The 20560-nt window shown below is 33.9% G+C and overlaps 3 protein-coding genes across 3 annotated transcripts; 2 read left to right on the top strand and 1 right to left on the bottom strand.

The window, feature by feature from the left end:
• Positions 1-1479: 1479 nt before the first annotated feature.
• On the top strand, positions 1480-5508 carry LOC124921776 (phosphatidylinositol/phosphatidylcholine transfer protein SFH2-like). The gene is made up of 11 exons (XM_047462478.1): positions 1480-1748; positions 1890-1918; positions 2293-2376; positions 2474-2527; positions 3034-3111; positions 3426-3479; positions 3715-3774; positions 3863-3958; positions 4077-4178; positions 4261-4341; positions 4987-5508. Exons 1-11 carry the CDS (start codon positions 1694-1696, stop codon positions 5269-5271), a joined length of 978 nt encoding a protein of 325 aa, XP_047318434.1. The 5' UTR covers positions 1480-1693; the 3' UTR covers positions 5272-5508.
• A 486-nt stretch (positions 5509-5994) lies between these two features.
• On the bottom strand, positions 5995-8001 carry LOC124936999 (aspartic proteinase 36-like). Its single transcript, XM_047477550.1, has 7 exons — positions 7805-8001; positions 7678-7726; positions 6860-7101; positions 6536-6785; positions 6323-6439; positions 6212-6247; positions 5995-6105 (listed from the first exon to the last, which is right to left on the bottom strand). Exons 1-7 carry the CDS (start codon positions 7999-8001, stop codon positions 5995-5997), a joined length of 1002 nt encoding a protein of 333 aa, XP_047333506.1.
• A 9440-nt stretch (positions 8002-17441) lies between these two features.
• On the top strand, positions 17442-18711 carry LOC124921628 (60S ribosomal protein L10). The gene is made up of 4 exons (XM_047462301.1): positions 17442-17537; positions 17753-18254; positions 18344-18425; positions 18514-18711. The coding sequence occupies exons 1-4, from the start codon at positions 17528-17530 to the stop codon at positions 18580-18582; spliced, it is 663 nt and encodes a 220-aa protein (XP_047318257.1). The 5' UTR covers positions 17442-17527; the 3' UTR covers positions 18583-18711.
• The last annotated feature ends 1849 nt before the right edge of the window (positions 18712-20560 follow it).

The following is a 20560-nucleotide window of genomic DNA, read 5'->3' as shown; positions in this document are numbered from 1 at the left end:
GATCCAAAATGCACATTCAGAGATCAGATCTCTACCATTTATATTAAATTATTTAAGTCTGATCAATTTTTTTTTATTAATCATTAATACTTTTATTCTTTTATGAATGATTCAATTTAAATTCAAATAAAGCAGCTTCAAACTAAACAATATTATAAATCTTTTTTTTCATATGGATTTGGGTTAAGATATTTATTTAGAAGAGAAACTTTAATAATATCCAATAAATATTCCCCCCAAATTGCGTCATTTGCATTCAAACAAACCCCACTCCACCGTATATCACGTGTAGGGACAAGTTTCACGTGGCATCATTTCCAATAATGTTATAAACATAATACCGACAAATAATAATAATATTACAAATTTACTTATATTTTAATAAAATTTACTATTCATTTACATATTTTTTTATATTAGATTAGGACAGCAAATAATAAAAATTAAATATTTTTTTTCATGAGGAGAATGTATTTATTTACATTTATGGAAAATACTTTAATGTCAAACCTATCATTATTGACCTACCCTTGTAGTTGGTCTTTGATGAACCTTTTCAAATAATATTATTTAAATATTTTTACACATTGATTTTATTTACCATCAAATGGACCAAATAATAAAATTTAAAACATCTTTAAAATTGGAAATTGGATGAAATAACACTCACAATTGTCTTAATTTGCATATTACTAGCGCCAAACAAAAATTAAGTAAATGACCACTTTCTATTTTTTAGACAAAAATACATCGTCTCGCGACGGCATGCTCGTGATGCGTTCGTTCCGTTGCGTACGCGACGATGATATTTTTTGTCCAAAAAATAGCAGGGCTGACAATTTTAGACACGACACGAAAACACGACCCGGACCGAATACGAAAAAATCAGGTTAGGGTTATGTATTTTTTTGTTCGGGTCAAAATCAGGTCGATATGTATAACATGATTAATAAATAGGTCAAAATCGGGGCGACCTAACATGACACAAAGTAGATCCGATAACCCGTTTACAAGTTTCTTTTGTTGAGTTTTGTGTTATTTTTTCTTAGTCACTCACTCATTTTCTTTTGTAAAATTTTGTATAAGTGAATTTGTGATTTAACTTCATTTTTATTTTGTAGTGATGTCATTTTAATTTGAAATAGAGATATGAATTAATTACATTGGGTTTGATTCGAGTTGAATTAGGTAAATCTGGTTAAATAGGTCAAATGGGTCAGGTTCAGGTTAAACACAAATAACCAGGTCAGGTTTATGTTAGAGATTTTTGACCCGAATTATTAAACAGGTCAGGTTTATGTTAGAATCGTCGAACCCCTTAACTTGTCTACCCGAACCCTCCAACCTAAAACTTACCTAAATGGTCACCGTTAAAAAATATAAAGCGATCATTTACGCAATTTTTATTAAGTTCGCGGCACACTTAAATAATAATTAGGGTCATTTCATCAAATTTCTCCATAAAATTACATCTCATAGAGAGAGAATCGAAGAGGCGGTTGGGGGCAAAAGGAATCAGAAAAAGAGCTCTTCTTCTTCGTCAAGAGGAGGGAGGAAAAAAGGGACCCCTGCTCACATTTTCCAGTTGAAGCCACAACCGCACACTTTCTTCCATTCTCGACTCTTTCCATTCTCTCCCTCTCTTCTTCAAATCTGCGTACGAATCTACTCACTAGAGAGATAGAGAGAGAGAATGGATATGATCACCGAAGATATGATCAAGCAGTTATGCAAGCTAATGGAAGGAGGTAATTAGTGCTCATAGATTATCATCTACTAGATCATACTCCAATGCTTTATTTTACTTTTCTCGATTTCTTCTTCATTTCTTCTTCGATCGTTAATTCTGATGATCTTATGTTTCGTTACTTTCTTCTTTCTCATTGCAGTCGACGAGGATCAGAAGAACACTTTCAAGGTTCCTCTTATTCTCTCTCTCTCTCTCTCTCTCTCTCTCTCTCTACTTTTTGCACTCTTACTCGACGGATCTTCACATAGAAATTAGTCAGAGAACAGCCGTTTTACTGATCCGGCTGTCTTTAGTTAATAATTGTCTGTTTTCTCTTTGTGCCGCGTTAAATCGAGCTGATCTTTGCGGAAGATAAAACGATTTCGCTTAATCGCCGGTTGAGATGTGGAATTTGTCTATTATACTTGTTTAGTAGGAGCGTATGTGGTATAAATACATTGATTTCTAAAATGCACATACTTGGTTATCATAATCTTGTCATATCTCCTAAATCTCTTTGCTTTAATTAAAACAGCTCATGGAATGTTTGACTGATTTTGCAGATCTTGCAGCAAGGATATCCATCTGAAACCCTAAAGAGGTTTCTTCTAGCAAGAGACGGAAATGTCGTTAAAGCCCACAAAATGGTCAGTTTTAATTTGTCTTCCAACTAGTCTTTGGCTTTGGGTAATTAATTATTAACCTATGGACGTCTTTCTTTTTTGTTTTCTTATTTTTTAACAGCTGGTTGACTGTTTAAACTGGAGGATACAGAGTGAGGTTGACAGTATATTGTCGGTGAGGTCTTGTTTCCCTGATCTATTCATGTATCATTATTTATGACATTTGGCGTATTTGCAACATGTTGATTGAACTAAATTGGAAGAAAATATTCTCCAAACTAGTGGGATTCTATTATTGACCTAGTTCAGAAAAAACTATTGCCAAAACTTAATGAAATTCTTGCATTTGTTGATCTGATTGATGCTTTATAATGGAGGGTTGTAAAGATGATGGGTTGTAAAAAGAGAGAAAATGACTTAATGGTGTTGCCAGTTGGTCAGTGGAGTTCATTTTTATCATTAAATATTATTTTTTAATAAATGTGACAGACTATGACCCTTCTTTTGAAACTTTTGTATTATTCTTGATCTTTGCAAGCTAGCTCAAGTTTACATGAATATCTGTACATTTTCCTAGTTATCTGTACTTCATGCAGAGACCTTTTATTCCTACTAATTCATGTTTATTTTGTACTATTTTTTGTTTTGCTATTAAGTCTAATTTGTACTTAATGTCAACAGAAACCCATTGTTCCTACCCAATTGTACAGATCGATTCGTGATTCTCAGCTAATGGGAGTGTCGGGTTACTCAAAGCAGGTGACTATTGTTCATTGCATGGATTGTTTACGGCAGTCATTATTGTCCATTTCCAATTTTTTTTTGTATATTCACTTGAATCAAGCTGCTCTATTTGGCATGAACCCAACTTGAGACCAATTCTCTCGTTTTTGAATTAAAACTATTATATCTGTTTACATCATTTGCACAAACTGATTCTATAATTCGAATTCAAGCACACCCATATCTATATCTCATCATCAAGAATCAATCACAAACAGCCAACTCTCCATTTATTCCCGCATGCAATATTTGTTTTTCTTAATTTTTCTCATTTTCTAACTTGTATGCAGGGTCTTCCTGTTATTGCTGTTGGTGTAGGGCTCAGCACATACGACAAAGCATCTGTAAGAAGACTACCAACCTATTTTCTTAGCCTGGTTAAATTTCCTGAATCTCATCTGATATGTCTGGATCATTGTTTATTTTCCAAATATTCTAACTTTCACCTCAATCTTTCCATTTCTCTATGTTTTCTACACAATGATGTGTAATTTGATTAAGGAAAATAAATGGGAAATTTTAGTAAACCATGTTTGTTTTACAAGATTTAACTGACCTATTTTCATGTCTTACTTTTAGGTGAACTATTATGTTCAATCACACATTCAAATGAATGAATACAGGGATCGTGTTATCTTGGTTAGTATGCCTTTGCATAAATTTTTCTATTGATTTTCCTATTGGCATATCTCATTCCTAACATATTGTTTTTTTGTTTGTCTTATAGCCATCTGCAACAATTAAATTTGGACGATATATTGGCACGTGCGTTAAGATTCTTGATATGACTGGTTTAAAGCTTTCTGCACTAAACCAAATTAAGGTACCAAGCTATACACATTTGTTGATATAATATTGGACGTTAGATGGCTTGCTCTGGAAATTACCTTTTCATTTCCTTTCAGCTGTTAACCTATATTTACCTCTTCATTTCCTTTCAGCTGTTAACTGTTGTTTCTACCATTGATGACCTGAACTATCCAGAGAAGACAGAGATATACTATATAGTGAATGCACCTTACATATTTTCAGCATGCTGGAAGGTTCACTTGTGTTTTGTTTGATTAAGAATTGAAGATTGATTTATTAGATAGTTTCCTACAACACCTTAAAATTTTGGCGCAGGTTGTTAAGCCACTTTTGCAAGAAAGAACAAGAAATAGAGTCCAGGTGCTGCAAGGCTGTGGGACAGAAGATTTATTGAAGGTACTTCTTTTAAAATATTCTCTAAGTTAGTTTTTAAGCCTGCATTCTTTAGCGAGCTTTCTTTTCCATATAGAATATGATTGCCTGTCCAGATATGTGACTTTCTCCAGGTTCTCATTTTTATATGTGACTAGATATTAGTACTTGAGAAGTTGACAATTTTAAAAAAAAAGGTACTTGCTGGTGTAACGTTGGGTTACCCTCCTTGGAGCTTGTTTGATATGAGTTTATTTGAAAAGGAATTAGGTTATAAAATCAAAATCTTGTTTGATGAAAAGCTGGGGCTTTTGATCATTTAATGATTGAAAAGATTAATGATGTGATAACAGTTTTTTTTTTAAATAACCCAAGATTAAACAAGCTCTTAAAGAAAATAACCCAAGTCCCAAAATTATTATTTTACATAAAGCATAGGATTATTAGTTAGTGATATTGGAGAATCATATACCCTTTTCATTAGTCAAAATACAAAAGTTCAGTATTTCTTTTTGGCTGATTGATTGACAGCTTATGCCAAATAATGAGGCATTGATTGAGTAAAAAAGTTAGGTGTAGGAAAGAAATATGTTCTTGAATCATTTTTAATTATTTTTACAAAATCAGATATATAACTAGATCTTATTGTTGTTTATTTAATGAGTGCAGATAATGGATTATGAATCTCTCCCACATTTTTGTAAAAAAGAAGGCTCTGGATCGGCACGCCATTCACAAAATGGCACAGTCAGTTGTTTTTCACTGGATCACCCCTTTCAGCAGCAGATGTATAGCTATTTGAAACATGAAGCCCAACTAATTGAATCCACAGCACCCATCGTCAAGCAAGGGTCCATTCACGTGGAGTTTCCAGAACCCAATTCAGACGACAAAAAGATAGCCAAAGTCATAGAGTCGGAGTTTCAAAGGCTAGGGCACCAGAATGGTTTCTAAGTGAAAATGCAGATGGTATGAATATCCGCGAGAGAAAACCCTTCCTACTCAAGTTCTTATGGAATATCACGAATCGGAAAATAACCTATATAGTTGTTGTAAGTTATAAACAATTCATTTTTATCTAACCATCACCACCACCCCTTTCACCCAAGAAGAAGTATCTATAATGTACCATATCCGACTCTATGACTTGCGATTAATATTTTATATCATTTCAACCAGTTGGGTTATTGATAGCCTTAGAAACTGGAAACTAAAAAGTTTAGGGTTTAATTTGATAGCATAAAAGGTGTTTAATATGCACGTAATTTTCCATTAACTGTGGTGAAAATATAATCAAATGAGTTAATGAAGACACTAAAGATGGCAAACAATCTTAGATTTTTACTATGATGGTGTGAACATGATAATGTAATTAAAAGTACAAATAACAAATTTTAACAAGATCTGAAAGTAAAACATACAACAACTCAAGAAATGATACTACCAAAACTTAAGAAAAAACAATTAAATTGTTCATGACATTCTATTGTTTCTAAACAAACCTCCTAAGATGATCAACTTTGCATCTACAAGCTTCTGAAATCCAATGCAAATTGTTGGGACACCGTCCATTGACAAACAAATATCCATGAAGATAACCACATAATAAGTTAGGTATTGCATTTTTTCAACCAAAAAAAGAGAGAAAAAGTTAAAAGAGTATTGCATATTTGCTATTCAAGATCTCACAATAATGGGATGGAAATCTGTAATGTAGTCAAGCGGCGTCAAAACCAAAGAAGCGTTGCCGGCAAAGTTGAATGAAACTTGTGGCAATATGTCAATCCGCTACATAAAAAATGAGAATGAGTCAATAATAATTTGGTCCCAATAATAGAGCGATGAAATGATCAGACTACCTATTATAACACCGGGTTCCAACAGAATTATAGACCACATCATTTTCTTGCTGTGTAACTGTGGCATCTATCTGTAAAATTCAAATTACAATATGAAGTAAGCATCCAACAATGTAAATGATTGAACATCTTACAAGTTAACTTACAGCATTTATCAAGGCATCGTAGGTTTCTGGAATAAGATATGCCAGAACTGTTCCAGTGTCCATTATGGTTCTTACACCACTTAATGCATTATAGACACTTGGATTGATGGGTAAAGGCTGCCCATTCACGGTGATGTGTTCTAGATAGAAATGGCAGTGGCTCTTGTTATTTAACCAAGAAGTAAATAGCAGATACCAAAACATATTAATTACAAAGACAGGAAGGATTACATACGAGGATGGCATTAGGGGAGTATAGACAATTCCTGTTGTCTCCTTAAAGTTTCCATCCATAATCAGCACCCCTCGGTTATCTCTTCCAAAACAATGTGAGAACTTTCTTGGGATAATCCCTTTATTTTCCAGTTGTGAAATAGTGGATGGATGAGCGTAACTAAGTCCCAATATCCCATCCACAGCTCGGTTTTCCCTAGTTAACATGCCCTTCAGAAATGTGCTACACCTGTAAACCACAAACATTCAGTAAAGAGAAGAAGAAGATAAACCCATAAGTGAAAATCATATTAATCTTCTTACGCAAAAAGAATTCTAGCAGAAGAGTTTTCCACCGCCAAAGAATGTGGATTAATTGCATCGAAATGCAACAAGTCGGTTACATAGTAACCAAACGCCACATTCCCGTCTTCATATTTAATCCCAAACGGACATGGATTACTCTCATTGGCACATTGAACGCCGGCGGGAATGCATAATGGGTCGTAACAAGAGATGGTTGAAGCAGAAGATGAAGTTGCAATATCATAGAAATTAGGCTCAAACTGCAAATTCACCTTGATTAAACTTAGTAAAGAGTTTCGCCCATATCACCGTTTGAATTGAGCTAACAAATAGTAAAAAATCATACATATAATCTAATAGTAAAATCGATTCACCCCCATTGATTTGATTGGAAACAATGGAGAAGAACAAGAATTTTGATTTACAAGATTTGGGAATAGCATAAACTAGGGCTGGATTTGAATTTTATTTCTTTTATATACTAAACATAATTCTAATTGTAACCTCTTAGTTTTCTACATTATTTAAAACAGTCGTTATACTTTCATGAAATATTTTATTTTTGTATTATTATTTAAGTTTGATTTTAACAAAAAGAAAATACCCACAATTCAAACTCTCTAATAAATAAATAAATATATACTGTTATTTACCTCTAGTTAAATTTAGTATTAATTGGGGCATGCATGGGCTAGTTTAATTACTTAAATTAAGTCTAACTTAAAAATTAATTTTCTGGTTAGTAAAAAAATAAAAATACATAGAAACTTACACCCACTTTAGATTTTACGGGGCAGCTCACCCACAACGCGTCACTCCCCCGTGTCAATTTGTACATGAAATTCTTTAGCGGGAGAGCCTAGTTTTATCGTCGTGTAATACAACCTGAAGGAACATTAATTAGTAAATGACTAAATGGAGTGTTTTAAGTAATGTAGAAATTAATTAACTACATATACTTACCCTTGCTTGGCTGGATCATAGACAACAACAGTAAAATTAACTATGCCCATCTTTGCATGCCTTGCGCGGTCTTGTTTCTCCACATCGTTTGTCTTTAAAACTACTCGTTCGAGAATCATAATCTTGTGTGAAACTACTAGGGCAGTTGAATAAATGACTATAAGAAAAGTTAATGTTGTAATCATGGTTGTTGACATTATGTTAGTCAACCTTAGGATCTAAGGTGGTTGAACTGCCTAGATAAGATTGTAATTAAAGAATAAGAGAAACTTTACATTTGTTCAGTTATGCATTAATGGTGTCATGTAATGACTCTTATATAAAATGACAACATCTTGTTTAACTACTAAGATGTTAATATTGTGTTCAAGGTGAGATTGGTTATTTTAATATATGAGATTGGGTTTGTTGATTGTATTTAAGTTGATATCAACAACCTAGCTATATGCATGTACCTCTACATTTGTAATTGCATTTTAATGATAGATCAAAATCAATGTTTTATGCTTACCATAATAAAACAAAATTGTCCTTAAGCCTAGGTTTAAGCATCTTTCCCCGTATGAACTCAAAATTGACTGCATTGGAGATATATTAGTTTTGGGATGGAATTATTTCTTTTTTCAAATATAAAGTAGCTCAAAATGATTGAAGCATGTTCATTTGTTATTATTTTAGGCTTGATATTGTTCTTTAATATTGTGATATGTTGCATTTATCCACAATTCAATTGTGTTCTCAATTATAAGACCTTTATGTCTTTTAATACATTCTTTGTATTGGGTTATATGTAATTGATTTTGTATTTACATTTTCAAAATTAGATAAAGAATTGACAAATCAACCTTATTATATATGATGCAATTGATTGATATATTATAAAATAAAATGGTCTATTAAGAACTGTCTCGATATATAGCCAAATAACTGAACAAACCTGGTCAACAATAACCTAAATTCGAGCCCAATAAATTTGTCAAGAAAAATTCAACAAACAAAAGTATTCAAACTCGAAAATTGAAGAATTCATAGAGTTTTAAAGACAAATATGAACCTTAAAAACTATTGATCACCAGTAGCATTGACATTGCTTTCTTGCCACTCAAGCACTAGCAATGCTAGACTTAACAAGCCCCAAATTAGGCGCTCACAAAACATCTCTCACCCAATCATCATGCATCTTCAAGGCAGGAAAGCAATCTATCTCCCATAATCTAGATGATGTTAGCTTTCATATTTTCACAGTATTATCACATTCACCAGACACCAGCTTCTGAATAGAAGAGGTCCAAGAAAGCCATGTTACTCCTACATGATGAGCCTACTCTATCATGGAACTATCCCAACCAACTTTTGCTTGACGCGAAGCTTGGAAATAATGGATAAACCTATATTATGGTAACACAAAAACGTATTAATGTGAAAATCTCTTTAGAAAACAAAGAAAGGCTAATAATAAAAGTCAAATAGCGAAAAGTATTAACAAACCTACGTATTGGTATTGGAATTGTATATGTCAAGGTAGCTGAAAACACGCAATCATGGTAGATTGAGATAGATAGAAGGAAAAAGAGATCAAACCTCGGGTCTAAGCCAACGTTTGAAAGCATATGAGTATAGTTTCTCTTCGCCAACTTGAAGCATGTTTATCTTCCAATGGAGGCACCTATGGCACCAAAGACTCCATCGCTCCCGGATCTGGGAAGTTTCACGAAAATGAGCACCAAAGATTCATCGCTCATGATTGTCTTTCGTTGTTGTGTATCGCTGTGCTCGTCGTTTTCGTTCACCTCTTAAAGTTTAGAGAGAAGAGAGAATAGGAAGAAGAGCAGAAGAAAGAAAGAAAAAAATAGGGAAAATATAATAAATATTAAAGGCGACATTTGCGCCGTGTCACGAGAATGTATGCGTCGTCGCGTAACACGAAATTGTATTTTGATCGAAAAGTTTTTTTTTTTAAACTTTATCAAGTCTGCCGCCATTATTAGGATTATTTTGTCAAATTTCCCATAGTTGGTAAGCCCTTCCCCAAGGGTCCCAACATATAGTTTTTAATATATATATATTTAAAAAAGATTTTGTTCAGACTCCAGATGGCTTTGGAGCTGAACATTATAAAGGTTAGGCCTCACCTTATTTTTTTCCCCTAAATTATTACAAGTTTAATTTCTTTATTGTATTTTACTAAACAAATAATTACCTAAAACTCTAATTAAGTCGTAGACCATTACATTTATTGGTCAAAATATGTTATGAATTTTCATTTTTATTTAGATTAACAAAGTTTGTTTATCATTTATAGGATTGAAGACGTAAAAAACTTAATAAAAGAGGGGTGTACAATAAACGTTAAGGATCACTACAAAATTTGTTTCATTTGCTATAATTTGCATAATGTATATATAAGGTATCATTCATAGGATAATTTGTTCAGGAGTTGACACAAACAACACTACCAAAAAAACAAACCTCATGTCTAGCAATGAATTTCACTTTAAAACGTTTGATGTATAACAATTGATGTTCTTTAATTTGGGTTATAGTGAAATTTGTTGGTTGGCCCCGTGGTTTTTACCCTCCAGGTTGAAAGGGTTTTCCACGTAAATCTGGTGTTGTTTTGTTCTGTGTTTGATCTTCTATTTTAGACTTGGATAACCTGTGCATTTACCCATCTCACATTGCTAGATTACAGTATAAAAGTAATCTTCATTTCAAAATTCCCAACAAGTGGTATCAGAGCTGTTAGGTTTATTTTGAAGAGTGCTTTTGTAGGTTGAGATGGAAGACAATAGCACAATGATCAGGTTGACAAATAATAACTGGCAGATTTGGAAATCCAAGATGGAGGATATCCTTTACTGTAAAGACTTGTATGAGCCGGTTGAAGAAGATAGTGCGAAGCCAAAAGATATGTCTGACAGTGATTGGACAAAATTGAACAGGAAAGCAGTTGACACAATCAGACAGTGGCTTGATGATAGCGTGTACCACCATGTAGCAAGTGAAAAGAGTGCACATGAGTTGTGGAAGAAGCTGGAGTCATTGTATGAGCAGAAAACAGCAGGTAACAAAGCGTTTCTAATTCGAAAGTTAATAAATCTGAAATTCAGAGAAGGTGCAGGTGTTGCTGAGCATTTAAATGATTTCCAGAGCTTGATTAATCAATTGTCAGTGATGGAGATGATCTTAGAAGATGAGTTGCAAGCTTTATTGCTCTTGGGATCATTGCCCGACAGTTGGGAGACATTGGTTGTGACAGTCAGTAATGCAGCTCCGAATGGTGTTCTTACTATGAGTATAGTTACTAGCAGCTTGTTCAATGAGAGACAAGAAGGAAGTCAACTAATACAAATAGTGCACAGGCCCTTGTCACAGAGAACAGGGGAAGAGCTGAATACCGACAACAATCAAGAGGCCATAGAAAGTCCATAGGCAGATCAAAATCTAAGGGAAGAGAATGTTATCACTGTGGTAAAGAAGGTCACATGAAGAAAAATTGTAGAGCCTGGAAAAGACTACAGAATGAAGACAAAAATCAGAAGAAAGATGATGAAAACAGAAATACCACAGCCACAGTAACTGCAGAGGATGTAGTTATTCTTTCTTGTGAAAATGAACAATATCTACATGTAGAAGATCACCAAGAAGTTGAGTGGATAGTTGATACAGGTGCTTGCTATCATGCTACACCGAATAAAGAGTTCTTCACCACGTACAAGGCTGGAGATCTTGGTACAGTGAAGATGGGTAATACTAGTCACTCAAGCATTGTGGGTATTGGTGACATTTATTTGCAGACAGAACAGGGGCATCGGTTAACACTGAAAGATGTGCGGCATATTCCTGATTTGCGTCTAAATTTGATATAAGGTGATGCATTGGACAAAGATGGATTCAAGCATTATCTTGGTGGTGGTGAATGGAAACTCAGCAAAGGATCAATGATTGTAGCAAAAGGGAAGTCGTGGCACTCATTGTACAGAACACATGTGAAGGTACTCAAAGATGATCTGAATGCAGTACAAGCTGAAAGCTCTCTAACTCTGTGGCATCAACGCCTTGGCCACATGAGTGAGAAAGGGCTGCGAATTCTGGTGAGGAAGCTGCACATCCCCTCAACCAAAGATGAGGTTCTGGATCTATGCGACTACTGCCCATTTGGTAAGCAACATCGAGTCTCTTTTAGTCAAACATCAGAAAGAAAACATAATGTGTTAGACTTGATTTATTCTGATGTGTGTGGTCCTTTTGAAGTGGAGTCATTGGGTGGCAATCGATATTTTTTAATATTTATTGATGATGCGTCTAGAAAGGTGTGGGTTTATTTTATGAGAATAAAAGACAAGATATTCAATTACTTTCAAGAGTTCCATGTCATGGTAGAAAGAGAGACAGCCAGTAAGCTGAAATGTTTTCGCTCTGATAACGGGGGAGAGTATACCTCCAAAGAATTTAAAGCATACTGTACCAAATATGGTATTCGACATGAGAAGACAGTGCCTGGAACTCCGCAGCACAATGGTGTGGCTGAGAGAATGAATCGCACCATTGTAGAAAAGGTGAGATGCATGCTGAAGATGGCAAAGTTGCCAAAACAGTTTTGGGGAGAAGCAGTTCGCACAGCCTGTTATCGCATAAACAGGTCACCCTCTGTTCCTTTGAAGTTTGAAATGCCAGAAAGTGTATGGTCTAAGAAGAATATTTCATACTCGCATCTAAGGGTGTTTGGATGCAAAGCATATGTGCATATTTCAAAGGAGCAAAGATCCAAGTTGGATGATAAAGCAATTCCATGTATTTTCCTTGGGTATGGAAATGAGGAATTTGGGTACAGATTATGGGACCCAGAAAAGAAGAGAATTGTTAGATGCAAAGATGTTGTGTTCTTCGAGGGTCAGAATGGGATAAATCCAGAAATCATTGAGAAGTCAGAGAGGGTTGATGAGTCCATAGAACTCATACCAATTCCTTCACATGTACAATCAACAGTTACAGATGAAGATGAACAAAATGAAGAAGCCACTGAGGAAACCTCTGACATGAATGGTAGTAATGATGATGAGACTGTTTATGGTGTTCCTGAGCAGGGGGAGCAACATCGTCAAGAGGAGCCAGAAGAGCCCCCATTAAGAAGGTCTGAGAGAGAGCACCAACCTTCTAAAAGGTACCCTTCTTCAGAGTATATATTATTGACAGAAGAAGGAGAGCCAAAAAGTTTTCAGAAGGCACAAGTTCATAAAGACAAAGCTAAGTGGCAGAATGCAATGAAATATGAGATGAAGTCATTGCAAGAGATGGGCACATATGAGTTGGTGGAACTTCCTAAGGGCCGAAAGGCATTGAGAAACAAATGGGTGTTCAAGCTAAAGAGAGATGAAAATGGAGAAATTATGAAGTACAAAGCTCGACTTGTTGTAAAGGGTTTTGGACAGAAACAGGGCATCGACTTTGAGGAGATTTTCTCACTAGTGGTAAAGATGACTTCCATTCGTACAATGTTAGGTCTAGTAACTAACTTAGACCTTGAGCTTGAGAACTTGATGTAAAAACTACATTTCTTCATGGTAACTTGAAAGAAGAGATCTACATGGTGCAACCAGAGGGTTTTGAAGTGAAAGAAAAGGAGAACATGGTTTGCAAATTGAAGAAGAGTCTATACGGGTTGAAACAAGCTCCGAGACAGTGGTACAAGAAATTTGACTCTTTTATGATGAGTCATGGGTACCAGAGAACCAAGGCAGATCCGTGTGTTTACTTCAAAAGATTTTCTAATGGAAAGTTTCTGATCCTTTTACTTTATGTTGATGATATGTTGATTGTAGGACATGATGCTGAGAAAATAGCAATGTTGAAGAAGGAGATGTCCAAGACATTTGACATGAAGGACATGGGCCAAGCACGTCAGATATTGGGAATGCAGATTACTCGTGACAAAAAAGCTAAGAGACTTTGGTTGTCACAAGAGAAGTACATTGAAAGGGTGCTTGAAAGATTCAACATGCAAGGAGCAAAGGAAGTAAGTTGTCCACTTCCTAGCCATTTTAAATTGAGCAAGAAGATGTGTCCATCAACAGAGAAAGAAAATGATGAAATGTCAAGTGTTCCATATTCCTCGGCTGTAGGGAGTTTGATGTATGCAATGGTTTGCACTAGGCCAGATATAGCGCATGCAGTCGGTGTGGTAAGTAGGTTCCTCTCTAATCCAGGAAAACAACATTGGGAAGCAGTGAAGTGGATTCTTAGATATCTAAGAGGCACTTCCAAATTGTGTTTGAGTTTTGGAAATGGTGAAGCTGTGTTAGAAGGTTACACAGATGCTGATATGGCTGGAGATCTAGATCATAGAAAATCCACTTCGGGTTATGTGTTTACTTTTGCAGGGGGAGCCGTGTCATTGCAATCCAAATTGCAGAAATGTGTGGCTTTATCAACAACAGAAACAGAATACATTGCAGCAACTGAAGCTGGTAAGGAGTTATTGTGGATGATTAGATTTCTCTTAGAGCTTGGTATGCAACAAGAAGATGCAATTGTTTTCTGTGATAGCCAGAGTGCCATAGATTTGAGCAAGAATGCTACATATCATTCCAGAACTAAGCATATTGATGTGAGGTTTCATTGGTTAAGAGATGTAATAGAAAACCAACAGATGAAGTTGAAGAAAATCCACACGGATAAGAACCCGTCAGACATGTTTACGAAGATTGTTCCAAAAGACAAGCTCGAGCTCTGTTGTCGGCTTGTCGGCATGAATACCAAGTGATGACTTGAAGATCGGTGTACCTCTCTCCGTGGGCTGGAGGGGGAGATTGTTGGGCCTTTGGGTCCAACCCAATTAGGCATTTAATAAAACAAGCAAAACCCTAAGAATGCTGCTCATTCTATCACTTCTAGAGAGAGAAGCCATTCTGCAAAGAAGAGAAGAAATAGAGGAAGAATAAGAGAAGGAGGCAGTAGATCTCTTACATTTTCACCTTCAGGTTTCAATCTCTTGTTATCTTATATCTAGACTAGCTTAAGTCTGAATGAATCTGGTTTTCTCTGTTTGTATGCCTCAACTTTGGGTTTAAAGTTGAGAAGAACATGTGTATCTGTTTCTTGCTTATAGTGAAATTTGTTGGTTGGCCCCGTGGTTTTTTACCCTCCAGGTTGAGAGGGTTTTCCACGTAAATCTGGTGTTGTTTTGTTCTGTGTTTGATCTTCTATTTTAGACTTGGATAACCTGTGCATTTACCCATCTCACATTGCTAGATTACAGTATAAAAGTAATCTTCATTTCAAAATTCCCAACATATATAACCATTGATGTTCTTTAATTTGGGTTAATTAGGTTTTTTTTTTTCTCAATTTCTTTTCTTTTTTGGTCTGCTCTACTGGGCTGATCTACTATTTTTATAAATATATCTTTTGAACAAAAGAAAATCAACCAAAACTAATATTCTCTTAGACAACATATGTAAATTTAGTTTATTTGTTACTATTGAATTTGAAACAAAAACACATTTCTTTTTTTAAACTTCTCTCATTCATCATAATGCTTCTTTAATTGAATTTCTGTTTCTTATTTTACACATTTTAGTCCAAATTGTTTCTAATGAATAAAACCAAAATTTTATTATAATCAGGCATTTGACTATTTCAATTACAAAAGGACAGTAAGGCAATGATCAAACTACATGGAGAAAAAAACATTAAAAAATTACATGATAAGAACAAAAAAACACACAAACAATTAAAAAATGGAGCAATTCAACCGATCATGACAAAAGAAACTTACCAAAGGGAGTTCATTATAATTTAGAAGTATAATCTATAAATAAAAAAAATGTTATTTGGATTGAAATTTATGTGGAATGTGATCTACCAACAACTGATAACTTCTGCCATAGGAAAATTATGGATCATCCAACTTACTTAACTGAAGCAGTTAAGCATGTTTTGTTCGCCTTCGCCAGACTTTGGTCTCACCTTAGTAGCGCCGTTTCTTATCTCCGAGGTCTCTTCTTTGCCACTACTGTCTTTGTAATTTTGAAGCTTCTTGTCTCTGTATTTTATTTGAAATAAGATATCTTACAAGAAAATAAAAATGTTTACAATTGGTTATTTGTTTGATTGTAATCTACTTCTTCCTCCATAATATTGTTGTTGGGTAGTCTGTTTAGAGAATTCTACAAATGTCATTCCATCTTTCATCCTAGAAATTCATTTCTTTACTTGCTACCATAGAATTGTTAATTACTAGAAATAGAATGACGTTTTTTCATGAATTCATAACATTTTTTTATTGAAAACATTCCGTAAGAACTTCTATAGGAAATGAAATATACAGAATTGTGTAAATATTACAAAATCTCGGTATTTAGAAATAAAAATATATATATATTCTAGTTCTATCATCAATTATGAGTTTAATCTATGAGAAATTATAGAGAATGTTTGATATTCTGAAATATCATTATATTTTGGTTGTTTAAAAATTTAATTGAATGTACAATTTAAAACACATGTAGATTTTATGAATTTGAGTTTTTCTTCACATCATTTTTAAATTGAAAATGAGGAATAAGGTAAAACTCCAAGTATAACATGTTCTTTTGGGTTAAGAGTGGCATGAAACTTATTTTTTTATGCAAATTTGTTTTAAAACAAAATACTTTGATTTTTTTTTTTTAATTATTAGACATTTTTTGATTTCGATATATAGGAAGATGAATGTTTTTCTTATGGCATGATTCAAAATTGTTAGAACTAAGCAAATTATTAATAATCTCAAGAGATAAAGTTACCAATAAAAATTAATGAATTGAAAAAATTTACTGAGAAGGAGTTGTAAATTGTAAAACTTTTGGAGGAAAAATCAATAACATTGTTAGTTTTAAATTAATAAATGAGATATGTTTACGAAGTTTAAATTGTTATTGTAATAGTTGTATTTTGATGATTTGGATGTGGTTTTTTGGTTATATATAAATGTAGTTATATTGTAATAGTTGTATTTGAATTGAATTGTGATGATTTAGAGGTGATTATATTTGGTATTTAATTTTTTTATTAATTAAATAAATATGACCTATTTTTATTAAATTAATATATATAAATAAAATATTTAGTTGATAAGTAAATTTCACACATTTATCAACTTCATAATCTTTTTCATTTTTATTATCAAATTTAAATATTGATATAATATAAAAAATATATTAAAAATCATTCCTTATAAATATATAAAAGTGAAGAAATCAAACCAATAGATAACTCAAACGATAAACCTTGTGAAATAATTGTATTTTTTATCACTTAATTATTTAAAGTGTCAACCAGAATAAAATTAAAAATTATTATTTAAATATATATAATATGTTTTTCTAAATTATTTGTATTAAAAAAAATAGATATTTAATTCAGAACCAAACATGAAGTGACAAAAAGAACTTATAATGCAAAGAGAATAAAAAAAATGTATATAATATATTATAAATAAAATAAAAGGGCTGGTCCATAATTCGGACTGAATCAAGTTAAAAAAATTGATACTTACAAATTCAAAGGCCCAATCGAAACCGGCTGTAGGCTTATTAATTCATAAGCCCAATCCGCATATTCTATTGGGCCTCTCTTACGCCCATTAGTAAACCCTAAACCTTTCTTCTCCTCTCCCATATTTAGGTTTTCATTCTCTCATTTTCTCTCATTCTCTGTTCTTGTTCTTGCCGCTGCTTAAAGATGGGGAGAAGTAAGTTTTCTCTCGTTTAGCGTTTTCTTTTCTTCATCACAATGTATGTCAATTTGTTTATTATGCATCTGGTTGAAGAATTTTCTCAAATCTCTAATCTAGGGTTTAATTCTTCTTGATTATCGTTCGTACAATATATATATGTCTTGATCTATTGATGGCGATTCAGTTCAATCGATTTTAGGTTTTATAGTCAATTCTTTTTACTTATACAGGACCAGCAAGGTGTTACCGTCAGATCAAGAACAAGCCTTACCCTAAGTCAAGGTTTTGCCGTGGTGTGCCAGATCCTAAGATCAGGATCTACGATGTAGGCATGAAGAAGAAAGGTGTCGATGAGTTCCCCTTCTGTGTTCATCTTGTCAGTTGGGAGAAGGAAAACGTCTCCAGTGAAGCACTTGAGGCTGCGCGTATTGCCTGCAACAAGTACATGACCAAGTTTGCTGGAAAGGATGCTTTCCATTTGCGTGTTAGGGTTCATCCATTCCACGTTCTTCGTATCAACAAGATGTTGTCGTGTGCTGGAGCTGATAGGCTTCAAACTGGTATGCGTGGTGCTTTTGGTAAGCCACAAGGTGTCTGTGCTAGGGTTGCTATTGGTCAAGTTTTGTTGTCTGTTCGTTGCAAAGATTCCAACAGCCATAATGCTCAGGAAGCTCTTCGTCGTGCTAAGTTCAAGTTCCCTGGTCGTCAAAAGATCATTGTCAGCCGAAAGTGGTACGTTTTTTTGTTCTCTCAGTTGAAAAGATTAGGTTTTTGTTGGTTGTTTTTTTTCTAATCAACCATTTTGACTATCATCTTTTTAGGGGATTCACCAAGTATAACCGCACTGATTATCTGAAGTGGAAGTCTGAGAACCGCATTGTTGCCGATGGTGTTAATGCTAAGGTTTGTTCATTTCTGCATTTGTAAGATTTTGATTTGAGGGATTTGTTCAACCATACTAATTGAATTGATTATTTTGAACATCATACAGCTGCTTGGATGCCATGGAAGACTTGCTTTAAGGAAACCGGGACAGGCCTTCATAGATGCAGTTGCATAAGATGATTGAAACGTTTTATTATGTTTATTTTCAGTTCATAACTGTGCTTTATCATGGATATTTGAGTGATTTAATATTGTCTTCGACATTCTATCTTTATTTATTTAGACTTTTTATGCTGTTTATCAATGGTCATTATAAATTTTGGTATTTGATAGTTTTTTATAGCTATTGTGATTCAATCTTAAAGTTGCTTGGTATCTTTGATTCCAAAATCACAATTTTTTGAAATTTTGAATATTCTTTTTATTGTTAATATTTTTGAGGGTTAGTTTTGCACAATAATAGTTGTGTTTTAACTAGTCAAAATGTTTGTAGTTAAATTTTGTGTTTAGTAAAAGAAAATATCTTCTCTAGTTGTTTAATAGGGTTGTGATTGTTTTAGTATCATTGAGTACTCTTTCTCCCTACTTATTTATGATGTGGGGGGTCCAATTCCTGATAGGGAAAACTCTAGTCTTTTCTGGTCATGCAGCTTCTTCTCCCTGATTCAACAGAAATTTGCTGATATTTTTGCTTTTGGTTGTGAAGAGAGGAGATGCAGTGTTTGAGAATAAGGTGCTGTTACAATATGGTTGTAAAGGATTAGGTGCTGTTACAATTGCTGAATATGTGTCTGAGAATATGTTTCAATTTTCTTATCCTAAAGCTTTGTATGCTCACTTTTCTTTTGATGGTTTTTAGAATTCTCTATCAGTCTCTCTTAATATGTCCACTAATTAAATATGTTTCGAGATGGACTATTATGTTGAATTTCAGGAACTATTGTCATGTGAAATTTTGAAAATTTGAGTATATGATGTTCTTGTCATTGTTCTGGAAGACCCTGGTCTTGTAAATGACACTTTCCATTATCTGCATAACAGGTTAGAGTTTCTCTACTGCATTTGTCTTGAGTTTAGTACTCGCTTATGGACATGCAATAGTTAGTTCTGAAACTTGGTCAAACTAGTTATCTTATATGTCAAAGCTTAATTTCGGCCTTGTTTATTGAAGGGTCATTTTGATTGAATCCAAATGACCACTAAACCTACCATCAATCAATTCATCCATCAAATAATGCAAATTATCAAGTTTCACAAATTCTAGGCTTGTACTCGAGAAGAGTTCCCTAATATGATCATCCTGAAGCAGCTTCTTGCATGGTGCATTGCCTTCCTTTAGATTGTACTACTCTTTTATCTATATATATATAGGTGAAGGTAATCTTGTTACTCAACAGTTTGAAGCTTTCACTAGTTGGTGAACTGATGAGGGACTTGATCAGTCTTTACTCTTTACAGGTCATTCTTTTAATTAACTATATATACATATGAAACTATTATTCCTATATTTCTCAGTCTATTGTACTAGTGGGTAAACTAGTATTTTATTTCACTTGCATTTGTTTGCCTGGGGTATTATATGTATGCAAAATGGTATATCACTCTTCCTGGGACAAGTGTTTCTCCATCTCCATGGATATTCTGCATTGTAGCATCACCCTTTGTTAAAAAATGATAATAGCATCTCTTCTCCGCATTTGGAAAATTGGAACCAGCTGATGATAATAAGAAGTGGTCTTGCTGCAGTCTTAAAAGTCAGACATGGTTGGTCAACTCATTTTGATGTGCTTAAGACTACTGCAAGAGTTGGGCATGTTATGTTTCTTGAGAATGTGCTTGAAGGTGTAGTAGGCAAAGGTCAGTTGAGTTTGATTCTTGATCTTTCAATTATCAATATATTTGATTTATTTCAATTATGGATTCTAAGGCTGATAGTTTTATAACATGTAGAGTGCTCTCATAGACACCTTCTTCAAGATGTTTGAACATTATCACAAACAACTGAGATAAGAACATTTGGATATATTTCTCCTTAACTGATCATCATTTCATTACGACTTTGTATAACATTCCATTGTCTATACATGCTTAAATAACTGTGATTGCATTATCAAAATTTGTGTTATATTTTGTATAGCATATAGAATGTCTCA

Source organism: Impatiens glandulifera, chromosome 1 (genome assembly GCF_907164915.1).
Source record: "Impatiens glandulifera chromosome 1, dImpGla2.1, whole genome shotgun sequence".
Taxonomy (NCBI): Eukaryota; Viridiplantae; Streptophyta; class Magnoliopsida; order Ericales; family Balsaminaceae; genus Impatiens; species Impatiens glandulifera.
This window is presented reverse-complemented; position numbering and strand designations above follow the sequence as displayed.

What these genes read in the sequence shown, in the direction of transcription:
- LOC124921776 (XM_047462478.1), top strand. Translation starts at nt 1,694, where the DNA reads ATGGATATGATCACCGAAGATATGATCAAGCAGTTATGCAAGCTAATG. An exon ending in ATGCAAGCTAATGGAAGGAG is followed by an intron (nt 1,749 to 1,889) that starts GTAATTAGTGCT and finishes TTCTCATTGCAG; the next exon opens with TCGACGAGGATCAGAAGAAC. An exon ending in ATCAGAAGAACACTTTCAAG is followed by an intron (nt 1,919 to 2,292) that starts GTTCCTCTTATT and finishes CTGATTTTGCAG; the next exon opens with ATCTTGCAGCAAGGATATCC.
- LOC124936999 (XM_047477550.1), bottom strand. Translation starts at nt 8,001, where the DNA reads ATGTCAACAACCATGATTACAACATTAACTTTTCTTATAGTCATTTAT. An exon ending in TATGATCCAGCCAAGCAAGG is followed by an intron (nt 7,727 to 7,804) that starts GTAAGTATATGT and finishes ATGTTCCTTCAG; the next exon opens with GTTGTATTACACGACGATAA. An exon ending in CTCCCGCTAAAGAATTTCAT is followed by an intron (nt 7,102 to 7,677) that starts GTACAAATTGAC and finishes GTGAATTTGCAG; the next exon opens with TTTGAGCCTAATTTCTATGA.
- LOC124921628 (XM_047462301.1), top strand. An exon ending in ATCATTGTCAGCCGAAAGTG is followed by an intron (nt 18,255 to 18,343) that starts GTACGTTTTTTT and finishes TCATCTTTTTAG; the next exon opens with GGGATTCACCAAGTATAACC. An exon ending in CCGATGGTGTTAATGCTAAG is followed by an intron (nt 18,426 to 18,513) that starts GTTTGTTCATTT and finishes AACATCATACAG; the next exon opens with CTGCTTGGATGCCATGGAAG.